General features: G+C 51.7%; 4 protein-coding genes across 4 annotated transcripts; 1 reads left to right on the forward strand and 3 right to left on the reverse strand.

The window, feature by feature from the left end:
- Positions 1-413: 413 nt before the first annotated feature.
- On the reverse strand, positions 414-2,399 carry MRS44_017481 (uncharacterized protein; the record flags this gene model as incomplete). Its single annotated transcript, XM_065617837.1, has 4 exons — positions 414-1,897; positions 1,952-2,077; positions 2,141-2,264; positions 2,316-2,399. 4 exons carry the CDS (start codon positions 2,397-2,399, stop codon positions 414-416), a joined length of 1,818 nt encoding a protein of 605 aa, XP_065473909.1.
- Positions 2,400-2,839: 440 nt separating this feature from the next.
- MRS44_017482 (uncharacterized protein) lies at positions 2,840-3,913 on the forward strand (the record flags this gene model as incomplete). The annotated part of the gene is made up of 2 exons (XM_065617838.1): positions 2,840-3,308; positions 3,363-3,913. 2 exons carry the CDS (start codon positions 2,840-2,842, stop codon positions 3,911-3,913), a joined length of 1,020 nt encoding a protein of 339 aa, XP_065473910.1.
- A 2,024-nt stretch (positions 3,914-5,937) lies between these two features.
- On the reverse strand, positions 5,938-7,884 carry MRS44_017483 (uncharacterized protein; the record flags this gene model as incomplete). The annotated part of the gene is made up of 3 exons (XM_065617839.1): positions 5,938-6,804; positions 6,875-7,208; positions 7,259-7,884. 3 exons carry the CDS (start codon positions 7,882-7,884, stop codon positions 5,938-5,940), a joined length of 1,827 nt encoding a protein of 608 aa, XP_065473911.1.
- A 4,379-nt stretch (positions 7,885-12,263) lies between these two features.
- MRS44_017484 (uncharacterized protein) lies at positions 12,264-14,891 on the reverse strand (the record flags this gene model as incomplete). Its single annotated transcript, XM_065617840.1, has 4 exons — positions 12,264-13,568; positions 13,621-14,198; positions 14,261-14,490; positions 14,602-14,891. 4 exons carry the CDS (start codon positions 14,889-14,891, stop codon positions 12,264-12,266), a joined length of 2,403 nt encoding a protein of 800 aa, XP_065473912.1.
- Between the last annotated feature and the right edge of the window lie 707 nt (positions 14,892-15,598).

Raw genomic sequence — 15,598 nt, forward strand, 5'->3', positions numbered from 1 at the left:
TTCTCCGTAGATTACGACTCGCCTCATCTTCAGTGACTCCAGTTCCGTGATGTGACTTTAAAAACATGCACGTTTGCACACTGTTCACCAGCTAGCATATAGGAAGCAGTGAAGGGCAGGGCCTGAAATGATGTCAATGAGCCAATACAGAGCTCATCCCCTGTTTCCAGGCGTTTTTAGCAACGTCATGAGATTTTACTGAGGCTGATTGCGAAGTACTACACGAAGGGATGCATTGGTCAAGCGACATTATCCATTGACTCTTGAATGATACAAATCTTTCTTTTTTTTCAGTGATAACAATACCTATCTGCTTTCCAAACCGATTAAAAACATGAGGATAGCGCAAACGTCTGTGTAGTTCTACGGTTTCATTACGCTGATGCTCATAGAACATCACCGTGCGCACCTTGTTAAGGATCCAAAAGTCTCTTAAGTAAGACAAGGCACTGCTCGAGTTGGGGAAGCGTCTGTACTGCTGAGAATATGATCGTGTCGGGCCTGATAATTGCAAATTTAGTCGAATGCCTCAGCCGGGTCATGTATGCGCCCTCGTCATAGCCGGGGAGGATTCGCACACTAGCAAGGTCTTGCCTGCGAGGGATTGAGTACTGCTGGGGCTGAGTAGGTGCTTCGATGATGCTTGGGTTTGGATCAAGGAATACAACAGATTCTTCTGAAAGGACAGCAGTGGGCAAATCTGCAGCGCGAAGAATATTCTTGACCTTGGTTTCTTCATTTGCGCCACCCCGTCCGACGATAAGGAGTGTGAGGATTGGATGTCTGACCAGGATCTTGTCCGAGAGCAATAGGCCTTGATCACCTGTTCCAACATAGACTTGGGCCAATTTTCCGCCACCACCAAGTCCTGCGAGGTAGAATCCGCCCTTGGTTGGCTTGTACCCAAGTCGGTCATCTTGGATGCTTGGAGGCAGGGCGCCTGACAAGACCGGGATGCGTTTGAGCAGAGCCGCGGTGCTGCGGAGTAGCCACGATGTGAAAGTGTCTTCTTCGTTGCAAATCCTGCCATTTATCATCGTTAACCTGGTGGAATCGTCGACGCCTTGCCTCCGCTCCAGCGCCCAGATACCTAGGAGCCTATCGGCTAGTGATTGAGAGGGTCCTGTTTTTTCGAGCAAAGCGAGGCGCCAGGCCAACCCATGAGCATCCCGGATGCCACAAGCGATGCCCTGGCCGCCAAAGGGCGGGAAGACGTGTGCGGCATCGCCTATAAGGATGGTGCGGTTGTGAAACCATCTATTGACGACCTTCTGCGCGAAAGCAAAGGGTCGACACCGCAGAATGTTGATGCATTCCGCAGGAAACGAGACGGCACCGCAAGACAGGGCGTGTCCGCTTTCGTCAGTATCACGCGTCAGAGAAGGTAGTAGCTGCTGTAGAAGCACGCCGCTGGGATCCATTGAGTCGTCCCAATTCTGCAAGGCGATCTCGTGACGCCAAAGCCTTGCTTCGTGGGGGCCAAAGCGGCCGCAGGCGGTTGGGTTACCGGGAGGGCTGCAGAAGTGCCAGAATTTGGGCCAGAAAAGGTCGTACACTCCCTCTGGTGTGAAGCCCAGTTTCCAAAGAGGGAACTCGGGATGCGTCTCAGGGGTCGGTGGTCGAATCTCCAGGTTTGCCGCGAGCCATGTAGCCTCATACCGGAACAGGCCCGTTTCCTGCCTGACATCGGCCGTTGGCTCGAGAAAGTGCTTTCGAACGATGCCTCTCTTTCCGTCCGCTCCAATGAGCCACCTGCAATTGATTTGTCCAGGGACACCCGACGAATCAATATAGTCCACCCTGAGACTGTCAGTCTGCTCCTCACGAGCAGTAACCTCGCATCCTTCCTTCAGGTCGCAGAATGCAGATTCTGACACAACGCATCGTAGCGCATTCTCTGGAGTTAAGTTAGACATATTTCAACCCCATACATGGTGCTTAACTGACATACCGAGCCTTGGTTGAACTTGCATGATGCCTTCCGGAACTGCTTGGTTAAGTGCATCTTTGGTGGTGTCGATTGAGAAGAATGGATCGTTCTTGAAACTTGCTTTATGGAAGAGAATTTTTTCGACTTCTGTAGAGCAAGTGTTAGGAAATTAGAGCATTGAGGTAGGAGTTTCTGCGCATCCATCCCTACCATGGCCTATTGCTCCCAACTTATCACCTATGCCAATGTCATACAGAATCCTGATGGCATCTCCACCCAAAAACACCCCTCTGGGATCCTCGGTGATGCCTTGCTCTTTCTCGAGGATTATTGACTGCATAAATCAGCTCTGTGAAAGCGGCGTGATCGGAAGCGTCAGACGTACATGGACTCCATACTTCGCAAGAGAGAGCCCAAGCATTAGGCCTGAAGGCCCTGCGCCAACAATGACAACCGGTGAGTTCACCATAGCGAGACGAGAGCATATGGAATAGCCATCCTCGGTTGCTCGAGAAAGCGCGCCATCGATCATTCTTTAATGACACTTGGGCCAATCAAGGGCCCAAATAAAAAATTGCGGAGGAACTACAGTACCGTTTGAGACGATCCTCCGTTAGCTCCCAGACTGTCGGAAGCATGAGATCCTCCTCGGAGGAACTTAGCCCCACTGACCCCGCACGGCTCGGAGGATGTAGCTTCCTCTGTGCTCCCGAACATACATCATTGTCGATCCACCAAGCTCCCAGATTTACATAATATCAATTGCCGCAACTCACTCCAGAGCACCCGACAAGAATCCAGACATCTTCGTAGTTGTCAGTTCGAGCGATACGATTCTCTTTCTCCATCTTCCGTTGACTTCAAAGGATTCTGAAGACACAACTAAAAAAAGCACTTGTCATGGAAGACATGCTCATTCCCCCCGTTTCAAACTGCCCATCCAAGGTGCAGCTGAGTCGGCTAGGACACATCTATTTTGAGCACCCCGATCTCGAAAAATTCGGACCTTTTGCCAAAGACTTCGGCTTCGTGGAGGTCACACGACGCGAAGATACCATATACTACCGGGGCTACGGCAAAGATCCGTACATCTATGTCGCTCTGAAGAGCAAAGATGGAAAAGCCAGGTGTGGTGGGGGAGCATTCATCGCAGCCTCTAAAGAGGAGTTCCAGAAGGCGGCCAAAATCCCCGGCGCGTCGGCTCCTATGCCGATCAATGCACCGGGCGGTGGGCAGATCATCACGTTTGCACGCCCGAATGGCACCTGCTTCCACGTCATTTTCGGTCAACAAGATCGGCAGGTTGACGCGGAGATCCCATCCGAGACACATGAATTCCAAGGCCCCTATAATACACCATTTGAGAAGCCAAGACTTGGTGGGTAGCCCAGATCCCGCGAACATGGCTTCCTCGCCTAACCCATCTTGCTAGGTCAGTCCCAGCGCTACCACGACGGCCCGGCTCTTATCCACAAGATCGGCCACTTCGGGTATGCCTGCAAGGAGTTCGATACCGAGTTCGAATTCTACACATCCAACTTCAACTTTGTGCCTTCCGATATCCTCTATCACCCACAGTTCTCTAACGTAGATGTCCTTGCTTTTATTCACCTCGATCTTGGGAAGGAATACTCGGACCATCACGTCTTCTTCTTGCAGCGTGCTGCACCAGAAGTAAAGAAGACATTCCTTCATCACAGTTCGTACGAGGTGGCGGATTTCGATACCCAGCTGCTAGGACATGAATGGATGGGGAAGAAGGGTTGGAAGAGCCTCTGGGGTGTTGGGAGGCACATCCTAGGGAGTCAAATCTTTGACTATTGGGCTGATCCCAGCGGATTCAAGATTGAGCATTATGCTGATGGTGATGTTGTCAATGAAGACGTTCCAACTCGCCGCGATGTTGCAGGGCCTCTCTCAGTCTGGGGTCCCGAGTTGCCGAAGGCTTTCGGGGAGGACCTAACCGAGCAATTGTCTATCTAAGGAGGAACTTGGATTCTTGCTCATATTCAAGTCGAAGCGATACGATGTGAGAGGCGCCCTGATACTGTGAGCAGAAGTCTTCCTCTGCCCCAGCCCCCTCCCCCACCTTACTATAGAAATCTCATTGACTCAAATGAAACACTCCGCCAATAGATGATCTTATGAGTACCTACTTTAGCAATACTTGTGCAGAAGAGTTCATGCCTTGCCACCGCCCCGGCTAGCCCTATCCCCAACTGAAAACCCCCTTTCTTCCATACTTAGATGCCACGATGGACTCTTAAAGGATCTACAGAAGACGATATATAAGAACAGTGTTGCTAATAATATAAACAATACGTATAACGTGCATAATAAGCGAGTGGCCACCAGACCGCGACCACGCGACAACATCCCTTACAAACTCAACCACAACTCCTTGAATCAATTGAAATCAGTTGGGACCGTTCTCCTAAGACGTTTACACTTCTCTTTGACATGTTCGCGCGTATGTCCGGGCTGGCCGTTTACGCCACACCGCCGTTGCTCCGTCTCAGTCCTCGGTTTGCGCCCACTACCCTGTCGCATTTCTTCCTTGACCTGGGCCTCAACGTCCTTCTGGGTCTGAACTTCCTGCCTCTCGGCTAGAGTTAGGCTTCCTCCTTGTCTGAGATCTGTTTTCTCTGCCCTGCGGCGCTTGCTAAGTGTCTCATTCGCCGCCCGAAGTATCATGATCTCCGACTACGTCAACGCCATCTTGTGCATGATTCCTCGCGCCCCCTTCGCAACCTGATTAACAGCCTCGATAATTGACGTCGGGGAGCTGTTCTGATGATGGGCAATTTGCCCTTTGGTGAAATCAGACTGCGAGGACGCCTCGATCGGATTGTTAAGCGTCTTGGAAACCCAAGGGGCCGGTGCCTCCGGGACCCCCCTCCTCAGGCGTTGGCGTCCGTGGATTTACATCTAGCCAGATATAACACTTTCCGGGTCAAATGGAACGAGCCCTGCCCCTCGAAAACCCAGTTGGACGCTCTTTTCCGCTATGGAAGCTTTGAATGCCGCAAAAAACGCGGGGAAGAGGTCCTCCTTAGTAAAGTGGGTTGCACTGCGCCTGCATCAGATCCTCGATCTGTCGCCCGTACGCTTGCTTGAGCGGGCTAAAGCACCCAATATTGAGAGGCTAGAGTATGTGGGATGAATGGGGTGGCATTCAAATCGTGATGATGTTGTTGTCCTTGCTGGAGAGCCCGAAGTCCGTGGAGTGGTGACTTTCATGCCCGTCCAGGATAAGGAGGCGATGTCCGATTACGTTCCGCGAGGAGACGATTAGCCATTTCTGCAATATAGCTGAGCCGGGGAGGAAATAATCGTAAGTCAAGGTAAACGATATACTCGAGACTAGTATCCTCTTCTAGTCACGTCAAATTTCTCGAATTGTGCATTGCATCGCGTCGTAATGGTCGACCCTATATCCGGTCGCGAAGGGTTGAACGGGGGACTTTGTAGATGTCAGCGATTGACCTGACACTAAGATTTGGGTATTTTTCGAGAGCTTGAATGTCTAAAATTCAGCGAGCCTCTCTATACCTCGATTCCATATGTCTTTGTGGAGGAAAACGCGCTTAAATGTTGAGGTTCGCGTCGTCGCGGTTGAGTGGGCGACTCGCTTATCATGTACGTTAAAGCAATGAGAAATGCCAGGAGGCTTGTATCGATCAATTCTTAAATAGCCCTAACCCTCCCGGACAACCGATCTAAACTATCTAAACATGCGGACATTACAGGACCAGTCGCCCTAAGACAAATCAGCACGACAGCGATCTCGGTCAAGGACTCAAGCTGTATAAGCAAATCTACAAGCATACAATCCGCGAGATTAACGTACATTTAAAAAGGATATAAAAGTAGTTAAAAACATTGTGATCAAGTATTCGCCAACATCTGCTGGCAGCGTCTGGCGGCCTTCCTGGTCCTTTGTTGCCAGAGCGGGCGTTGTCAACGCCGCTCGACACAGTCGTCTCACCAGTGGCCTCTCTGACTTCTTAATCAAACACATCTATGACATACCTCACGTTCCTCGGAGACTCAAGCCACTCCTCGACAGCCTTCTCATCAGTCTCGACTCCCTTCTCCTTCGCCATCTCTACCCTCAACCTGATAGCCATGTCCCTCGCAGAATTAGCCACGCCCCTAGACCCACAGACATCAAATGTGGCGTCGTGCCTCCACAGATCGACAATTTCCTGGCGATCATGCCACATCCGGTCCTGCACATGCTTGCACCCCTCGCTCCGTTCCGTAGCACGACGATACGCCCTCCGGACGGTCATAGCGCCGACGCACTCCCACTCATCAAGCTCGTCACGGTACAGGTCGTCTACCTCGGGGTTGCGACATCCGAAGAACAATAACGCTGGAGCCAAGTCCATGCGGCCAGCGGCGCGTTCCTGTGCAAAGGCGCGGAAGGGCGCTGTGCCGGTGCCAGCGGCGATACATACGATGGGTGTTCGCTTTGGTTCCCGCGGCAGGCGGAAAGCCGTACTGGGGGTACGGACGGCGACGGAAAGGGCGTCTCCGGGGGCAAGAGAGTCGAGGTAAGTTGAGGCCACGCCCATGTGTTGGTGGCCTGTGCCGGATAGGGAGGGGGCGGCGAGGACGGAGAAAGTAACGGTTGCGTGGGAGGGATTTGCCGAAGGGGACGAGGAGATGGAGTACTGGCGGACGCGCATCGGAGGGAGGAGAGTGAGAAAGACGCCGATGGGAAGGTCGATGGTCGGGAAGCGCTCGAGGATGTCAAGGATGGAGACGCGCTTGGAACTGATCTCATCGGTATAGGCCTCTCCCGCGAGACGCGTGATCTCAACCCTCGTCTGCTCATCTCGCACGTACTCGAGGAGGGTGAGGGGGCTCTGGACTTGGTGTTAGAAGACAAGAATCTTAGGACAACTAAAAACGCGAGGTCTGAAGGCTCAGACATACCCTCTTGGTTGTAGGCTGAGAAAGCTCCACGTAGGAGCTGAGAATGTCGTATGCTGGCGTACTTTCGTTCACTGGGAGGGACGTGGGCTGATCGGTGGTGATACTTAGGTGTGCGTCTCTCGCTAGCTTGAAGCAGCGCAGGGCGCGATATACGCTTTGTTTCGGGTTGATGGGCAGCACGGCGAGATAGTCGCCGGATTTGTACGTCATACCCTCGGGTGGCTTGATCTCAAGATGTTTCATGATGCCGTGGGATTCGTAACTGACCCCCTTTGTCAGTAACTTGACATTAACGACCACGGCCTCCTTCACGTCTTGTCTCAAAGTTGTTTTCCTAGGGTTCGAGACAGTCACATCGAAGCCCCTTGGCTTTGCTTTGGACACAGAGGTAGTGGCTCTTTTGGTCTCGGGGGTGGTATTTCTTCCTCGAGCGAAGGCCATAGAATCTCGTCCTCCCAAGTCTCGAACTCGGCGAAGACCTCACCACTCGACAAGTCTGTGAGACTCATTGTAGCCAAACGTAAGGCGCCCGCCTTCTTGAGCGTCGAGTCGATAAGTTTAGGGATACGGTGAAAGGTTTGAACCCAGTCTCGGTTGCCACAGCCGAACACGACATAGGAGACATCCTTAAATGGAGGCTCAGTCCCCTTGATTCCTTCAATCCAAGTGACGAAATGCCCAGCGTTCTCAGGCGGTTGACCCTCGTACGAGGCCGTGATGATGACCACGGGTTGGTCAGTGGGAAGATTGCCGCTGGCGCTATCGAGACAATCGACCTTTGTGGCGTAGAAACCGTGCGAAGCGGCATCCGAGGCAACGCGCTGAGCGAGAGATTCGCAAGTGCCACTATTGGAGCCATACAGGAGCGTCAGTGGCATACTCTTCTCAGCAGCCCCCGAACCGTTTGACTGCCCAAACTTGGCGGCGGCATGAGACTCCGGCTCAGAAAGGCCGGCAAGACGGCACTCCAGACTCGTAGGAGTCAGCCCTTCCCTCAGAATGGCGCGCATGTCTCGTTGACCAGGGCTTGAGTGGAGACGACGACGATAGATATCCCCGGGAAGCGTAATCTGTAGACTTCACCAAACTGGTCTGCCAGCGACACCATGGACCCGAGGGGAAGTCCTGATTGAGGTCGCCGATGTTCCCAATAATCGGCAACCCCTTGGGCTCCGGAATGAGTGCTGTTTCTGACATTGGAATGGTCGTCTTTGTCCCCTGCTTTGGTATGGATATTGCCGTGTCTGAAGGAGACGACACACAGGTATTGCGATGATGGCGGCGGTGGTGGTAATAATGGCGAGGGTCGATGAGTGTGTAGGCGCCAAAGGGAAAGAATGTCTAGAGGAGAGGGGCCACACCAGGAACGTGTAATACTACCTCGACTTTGTGGAATGATCCCGGAGCGGGCCACACGTTTCATGGCCGATCCGTGCTGTTCGGCTAGTCAGTCTCATGGACGAAGGATGCCTCGCTCCACGGTGGGCGTGGAGTAAGCAGAAGGTCTATAGCGGTCGACATGGTAACGTCCTGGAATGGGTGATGATCATGAAAGGGGACGAATCACTGCTAGGGGACTACTAACTGAGTCGTCTTTGTTGTCCAATGGGTGGGCCACCAGAAGGACGGAGGATTTGTCCGACCCGCCTGGGACGCACGGCGAAAGGTTTGACGGTGCTGGGCTTGTGCATTAGGCTCGCTTTTAGGGCCCCTAAACAATGTCGCCGGGGAAGTATCGATATACTCCGACCGAACCCCCACCCGACATCTCCCTCCTTTTTTTCTTCTGCATTCGCATACTTCGCCATGTCATTTGATAGGCCAGAAGCCCCATTTTGGGGAGTTCTCTAGCCAGAAGAATTCAAGCTGTGACGTTCATCGACAAAACAATGACCGTCACGGCTGGCACTTACTCCAGCGTCGGCCTCGTTTACTTGGCACAGGAAATGGCACCACTATGGAATATCCAGCTTTACGGGAGGGAAGAAAGAGGGGGAACGGAGGATAGTGGGGAGCGAGGGTCCGCGTTTGAGTTCCTCCGGTGCGGCTGAAAGCGGGCCTGCTCTGCCGGGTAGGAAACGCCGGCGGCGATCCGAGGCGAGACATGGCAGGCGATGGAGAAGAATCGGGAGGAATTATCCTAGACGACCAGCTTGACAAACAGTCGCCGGTCCTCTTCCTCTTTTTCCCCTCATAAATGAAGTTTCAAGCTACGTTTGGTCTCTCATTAATGAATGCATCTACTAGACCTTAGTGGTTCGCCAGGTTTTACAAGCATGATGTTGTCTGTTGAAGGGCGATGAGAGATGCGAGCGTTGGAGGAAGAGGCCGTCAACAGCACGGCCAATACGGCGTTTTTTTTATTTTTTATTTATTTATTTATTTATTTATTTTTTTTTTTGGCGATGAGGCTGCAAAACTGATATCAATCCCTACCGTGGCTGCTGCTTATAACGATGAGATGAATCATGTGGATCGAGGAGACCAGATGAGGGCATATCAGGTCTACGATCATGCCATTCGCCGCGGCGCTTGGCAGCTCTCACTTGGACCTTCCTATTAGATGTGATCCTCGTGAATAGCTACCTTTTGCAACTGCACGGTCAGCCTCATTGGGAGCGATATACACATCAGAAAGACTGGCGCCGGCGCATTCATAACGAGCTGTTCAGGGCCGTCCACAACGAAAGTCAGTCTAGGCGGAGGTTTCGGACTGGTGGTGAATTTACGCATATGGCACAGCATAAATTCGTCCGTCGAGGGAAAAAATCTAATTGCCTTGCTTGCCAAGGTCATCAGCTTGGAAAGCCAAGGTCAAAGAGCTCAAGGAAGCCGTTGGGGCCGGTCAGTAATAACACCAAGAAGCCTCAAGTAAAGAAAACGAGGCATCAGTCAATTTGGGGATGCAAGCAATGTGATGTCGCACCTTGTAACTTAAAAAAGTTGGGACAAGTGGCATAGGCTAAATTAGGTGGGAAATTATGTACCTTTCATCCTTGCATTTTAATTTGGCAGACATCCCTGGAGTGACCTGGCGGGAGCCTTAACACATTTGAAGGGATAGTAATTTGCGATGATATCCTGTGTTCTGTCGTGAGCTCCGATCTTGATGTTCTTGGATCGATAGGGGAGGCCTGCACGGATTATCGAATTAGAGCCCAAGTTAACTCCCATGTAGAAGCGTGGTGGTTCCACTTATACCAGCAGTTATCAACAGAATAAAAGCAACTTCATCTAGGAGAATAGTAAAAAGGGTCTATAGTAGAGCTAAGGAACAGGAAGCAAATCTAACTTTCAATTTATATGCATTATTAACAGACCAGTTGACACCATGGAGTACTCTGTCCACTTACCAGACTTGCGGCTTCTCTGCTGCCGGTCCTGCCACACTATGGTGACACGACGCAGGATTACACCACATCTTCGCGGCAATCCTCACAAACTTATCAAGAAGCAAATTGACATTGTCAGACAGTGGGCTGCTAAGTTTGATCTCGTCGATGGAGAGGATGAGATTCTGGCTATGCCATTGGGAGTCTTTAGTTCCCAGAGTGGTGGCAGGTCAGGATCCCTCGATGCAGGTGTTGGAGTCCGTAATCTCGGATCAGGGCGCGAGAGGGCACCTTCAGGGTTGAAAGGAACGACTCCAGCGCCCCCGAAATGCTTAAATTTAATTCCGTCATCGCAACTTGGTATGCCTTATAAAATGCAGGAACCAAATTAAGCTTGGTAATATGGGTTACCTGGGTCCTAATCAGGTCCTCAATTGGCCGACCATAGGCCTGTTTAAGCGGCTCGAAGTAGCCAATATTAAGTGGCTGAAGGATGTGAGACGAATGTGCCGGCGTGAAGAGTGTAATAATCTTATGATCCTTATAGAAGATCTCGAAGTCGGCGGAGTGGTGGCTTTCGTGCCTATCGAAGATCAATACGCGATATGCCGACGAAGAACGAGGCTTAGAATGCTGTTCGAAGTGTTGAATCCATTCTAAGCCTCTTTAATTTATAGCCCAGCCGTTATCGCTCGTAGCGGTAACCCAGTCGTGAGGTAGGCCCGTTTCTTCATAACAGGCAGAGGCGACATTGCCCCACGAGGATGATATACTGCGGAATCGCCCATCTTTGGGAATTAATCTCTTAAATCACAGTAACCCATTCCTAGTTTCCCTGTTGAGCCATTCTAGGTCTTGCATGCCTTTCAGCGCTCATAATAACTATACCGCTCGAGATGACGCCTATTATAAAACCAGTCTCGTCAAAGTTATAGATATCAGACTCCTAGATACCATACTTCGAGATTATATTCCGTACAAGCTGGAACCAACCCCAAACTATATCTGGATCCTCCTATTGGGCTGTCTAATAGTTATATCCGCGATAAAAACGCGTCTGAAGCCCTGGTTGTCGCTTAGCGAAGTTAGAAGCCTAGCGCTTGCTAACTGGAGGCGTGTCACGGTCGGTAAGCAGTCGGTTGGCCATGGCTTCAATATCGCAAAGCAGAGAAGGAAATAATCGCGCATCTAGGTTAAGGATGTATTGAATAATTAATCTTTCCTCGAGCTCCGTAAGCTTGCGCGAATTCAGCATAATATCCTGTCGTGAAGGCCGACCGCGACGTCGGTGAGCTAGGGTACTAAAGTCAACCTTACAGATATCAGCAGCGGCTCGTATGCTTAGAGTTGGGTCTTGCTATCAAGGATGTAAGGCAAGGACTATTTGAATTTCCCTGATTTTAGTAGTCACCGTGGATTAAAGAGAAAATTGCGATTGAAGGAGGAATATCGCGTTGACGCGATTGGTGTGGCACTCGCCTATCATGTACGTTAGATATCAGAAAGATATCTTAGGTGTAGATAGCCTCATAGTACTATAGCAAAGGGTAAGTTGACTAATTTCTTAGCAATGATCCCCGCTGATAATATAAGCACGGGTTTTGATATATTCTATTAAGGTTATAGCAATCACAGCGATATGCAGCCTCTCACCTCTCACAGTAGCAGCCGGAGAGTTGGAGATTGAATGCGACGCCACGGACATGCTAACCAAATCCAGGGCATAAATTCCGATGACCTTCGAAGCGATTCAATCAGTGATTATGCAGCACTGCAAACCTCTTCTCGGAACACAAGGCGAATACCACGGTCTCAGGGACTGAGTGACTAGAGACGGATGATTACTGTTTTCGGGCGTTTGCATTTAAGATTCTGCAACAAGTCATACTTACGATGGGTTCGATGCAACGTCCAATGGGCTAGGACTATGCCATCAGCCTTCGAAGTCTCTTTTGCTTGGTCAAGACGTGCCCTATCTCCGGAGACCTGGCCACTGCCACCTTGTTTAGCACCTCCGTAATTCTCCTCTTTGCTCAAAACGCCGCCATACACCCTTGTCACTGTTGTCGAGTCTCCTCGGGCGGGAACTGCAGCCACTGGTCCACGTCAAACTCGGCGCCAGTGACGGCGTTCCAGTCGAAGGCTTCCTGCCCTAGTGAAAACATGAGATTCGGAGAGCTGGCCTCCTCGGCCATGACCAAGTCCGTGGACGTAGGGCCACCGTTTGCCGAGTCGAGGTCCTGCTCCGCTAGCAGAGTTTGCCCGCTAAAACCAGCCCCGGTGAATTTGAGGTGCTGGTAGGTGACGTCTGCGGCGGCTAGCTCGTTAATGTCGACGGCAACCTTGCGCAGCGCGGTGTCTAGTAAGCCAACGATATCGTCGGCGGCAACGTAGATCTCGCGCAGCGTCTCCATGACGCACATGCACTGCTGGAACCCGCGGGCTGCAAGATCACGGGCCTCTGGGGCATGGTTTCTCATCGCAAGGAGCTGTATCATCATGGTGGGCAGGATGACCGTCACGCCGGTGATGGGGAGAAACCTGTCAAGTCGGAGATGGTGTAACTCCGATGCCATGTGTGTGATATATATAGTGGCGTCCCGGACACGTAGGCGGGATATGTCCTGGACTATGCGCGGGGTAGTCAGAACATGGATGGGCGACGGCGGCAAGAGCTGCGGTCGGTGTAGGGTCAACACTGTGGTATAGTATACCATGTGCAATACGGTTCGATGGACTGCGATAGCCGAGTTACCGTCCTTGACGTCGAGCGGCATTAGAGGGGTATACCGGCAACACGGAGGCAAGGCGTCGGCCCAAGCCACAAGTTCGAGGTCGATAGATAAGAAGCTTTCCATATTATCAAGCTTCTTATTCGGAAATAGCATCCAAGTGCTATTAGTGGTGTTCTCTGGGTGGACTTTACCCCGCATGTTGACTGAATATAGAGAATTTAGCATGTGGCCGATGCAGATGCCTAGCTGAACTTTGGCGATGCATAATGCCGCAAGCTCCTGCTGCATCGTAATATCTCGGACAAGGGTGCATTCAAGTGGAAGAATGTTATTATCCTCTGGAAAGACCTCAATCTCAAAGTCGCCCTCTTCCAGCATCGGGACATCGAAGTCCTCGTTGTTTATACGGCTAGGCTGCCGCATACCTAGCGCGATGAGGTGATCGCGCATAAAGCATGACCACCATATTCGCTTCCTCAGCTTCTGGCTCAGCGTAGATATACCCGCAGCATCGGGATCACGATGGAGGCCGATGATGTATGCCTGCGATATGGCCAAGCCTATCCAATGCCAGGCGTCTTTCTGGTCGTCCGAAGTCTCGTACCAGTATGTCATCAGGAGTAGAGCCTGCACAACCACGAGCCGATCGGATTCGCAATCGAAATCATGCAGCAACTACAAAATCTCGTTCGTCAGCCTCTGGAGATTTCGGGATGAGAGATGGTCCACTTGCTCTGGTCTTCTGGAAGAATGCCTTCCTCGCAGCTTTGCGGGTCGCATAGCCGCCTTCCAGCAGAGCCTCTATATCGACAAATGCCGTGGCGGCAAACATGATGGCCTGATACATCAGCAGGCTGACCTTCCCGGCCCGACCATCGCCGGCATTTACGGCGTTCAGGAATGGAAACAACTCCAGAGGCATATACGGGTGGACATATTCCACGTAAGCTTGGAGCAGAGCATTCTGTAACGGCACACTGGGGACCGACAGAGCGCCCTTGGACTGGAGATATCTGACCTCTTCAGCGGCAACCTTGGTCGGAAGAGGCTTGAAAAAGGCGGGCAGCTGGCCGTACAGGCTGGGCTCCTTGAGAGAACTCGGTGACTGACTACTTCTCAAGTCGCCAAACAGCGATGCCTGACTGAGAAGGTTGGATAACAGTGCATTGTCATAGTTGAATCCGGATCGTTGATCTAATTGGGGAAAGACTACGAGTGGGGTGGTCTTGTGGTCAGGCTCCAGTCTTGTTACTGATGCTGAAACATGAAAAGTGAAATTAACAAGTGAATGTGGGTAGTTCATGTCCAACAATACTTACAGAGCAGATGAGGAACATGGTCGCCGAGGCCTGGTGTACCATGTACGATTATTTCCCTGGCTGCGGCCGCTTCTGTTGGTGCTTTATTTGCGGTAGGGCCATTAAACGAACCGATAGAAGCACCTCTCGACTTTCGCACCTCTGCGGCGCTGTGGATGTTGGTCACGTTGGCTATGGGGCGACCCTGTGCTTCGGTTCCTGCAACTTTGTTGGAGGTGAAGACGTGTTTTCTGTAGGTGAATAAATGTCAGCTTGATCAACCTCTTCGACTGCAACGCTCGCCTTATTCTCGTTGGCTGTGAATGAATAAGAGATCTGGGAGATGAATAGCAAGAACTCACATTTGCCGGCGACTCTCTTGGATGATGCACTCCATCTTGTCCCATCGACAATTCCCGCACGGCATGCCGTACGTGACGTCGCAGCGTACCTTGCGAGCTTGACAGCGCTTGCATGCCCGTGCTGCCCGCTTCTTGACTTTGACGGGCGGCGTGTTGGCCGCCGAGTGTCTCTTGCTCTGGTGTGGCCATGCAATGCCTCCGCTGCTGGTTTTTGCATCTGTTGTGTCTTTCGCTGCAGTTTCTCTGTCCGCCGTCTTGGTCTGGACTGCAGAGAGTTCGGACGTTCTCATCTTCGGGTGCGATGATGCGTATCCGGAGGTCCGAGGAATGGCGCCGAGCTGCGGACAATGACAATCGTACACCCTTGGATATCTTAACAGAAAGTGTGATTGCGTTGTAAAGATGCAACTCGTCGAGTCGATTCGGTTTCGGGAGCCCCGGTATATGCTTCGAAGAGCTGCATGGGGTAATCTCCGACTCGAAGATATGTGTTGGTGACTTATAGGCGTGCTGAGGTCAGCAGCGAGATTCCAGATCCATCCAACCACGCAGTGATCTCGTCCAGTAAGTGGCGATCCAGTACCGTCAAGTCCGCGTCGTCCGCACCAACCTTGCTCGCAAGCCATCGCATTGACGCCGTCCCGATGCCAACCTCTAGAATTTACTGGCGGGTTTCCCCCATTCTTCCGGCTACCATCGGAGCTTTGGCGGCGCAAATGAGAGGCCGGGATTTTCGAAGGCCCGCGTTTTCGGCGAACCTTGCGAGTTGCTCCGAGGAGTATCTCATTTCCCCGTGGCCCCGGGCTATCTCACCCAATCATAAAACCTTATTGCTTCTCAGTAAGACATCCATCCATCCACCACCCTTTTGGACCAAGACTTTCGTCCTTGAACTTCCACTCGGAACCACGTTTCTCACCGTCATTAGCAATGCCGCTATTTCATTCCTCGTCCGGCTCCAGTGTGCCAACGACAACCAGATATACTTTACAGACTT

The sequence above is a fragment of the Fusarium solani genome (genome assembly GCF_023522795.1).
Source record: "Fusarium solani strain SB1 chromosome Unknown bctg00000013, whole genome shotgun sequence".
Taxonomy (NCBI): Eukaryota; Fungi; Ascomycota; class Sordariomycetes; order Hypocreales; family Nectriaceae; genus Fusarium; species Fusarium solani.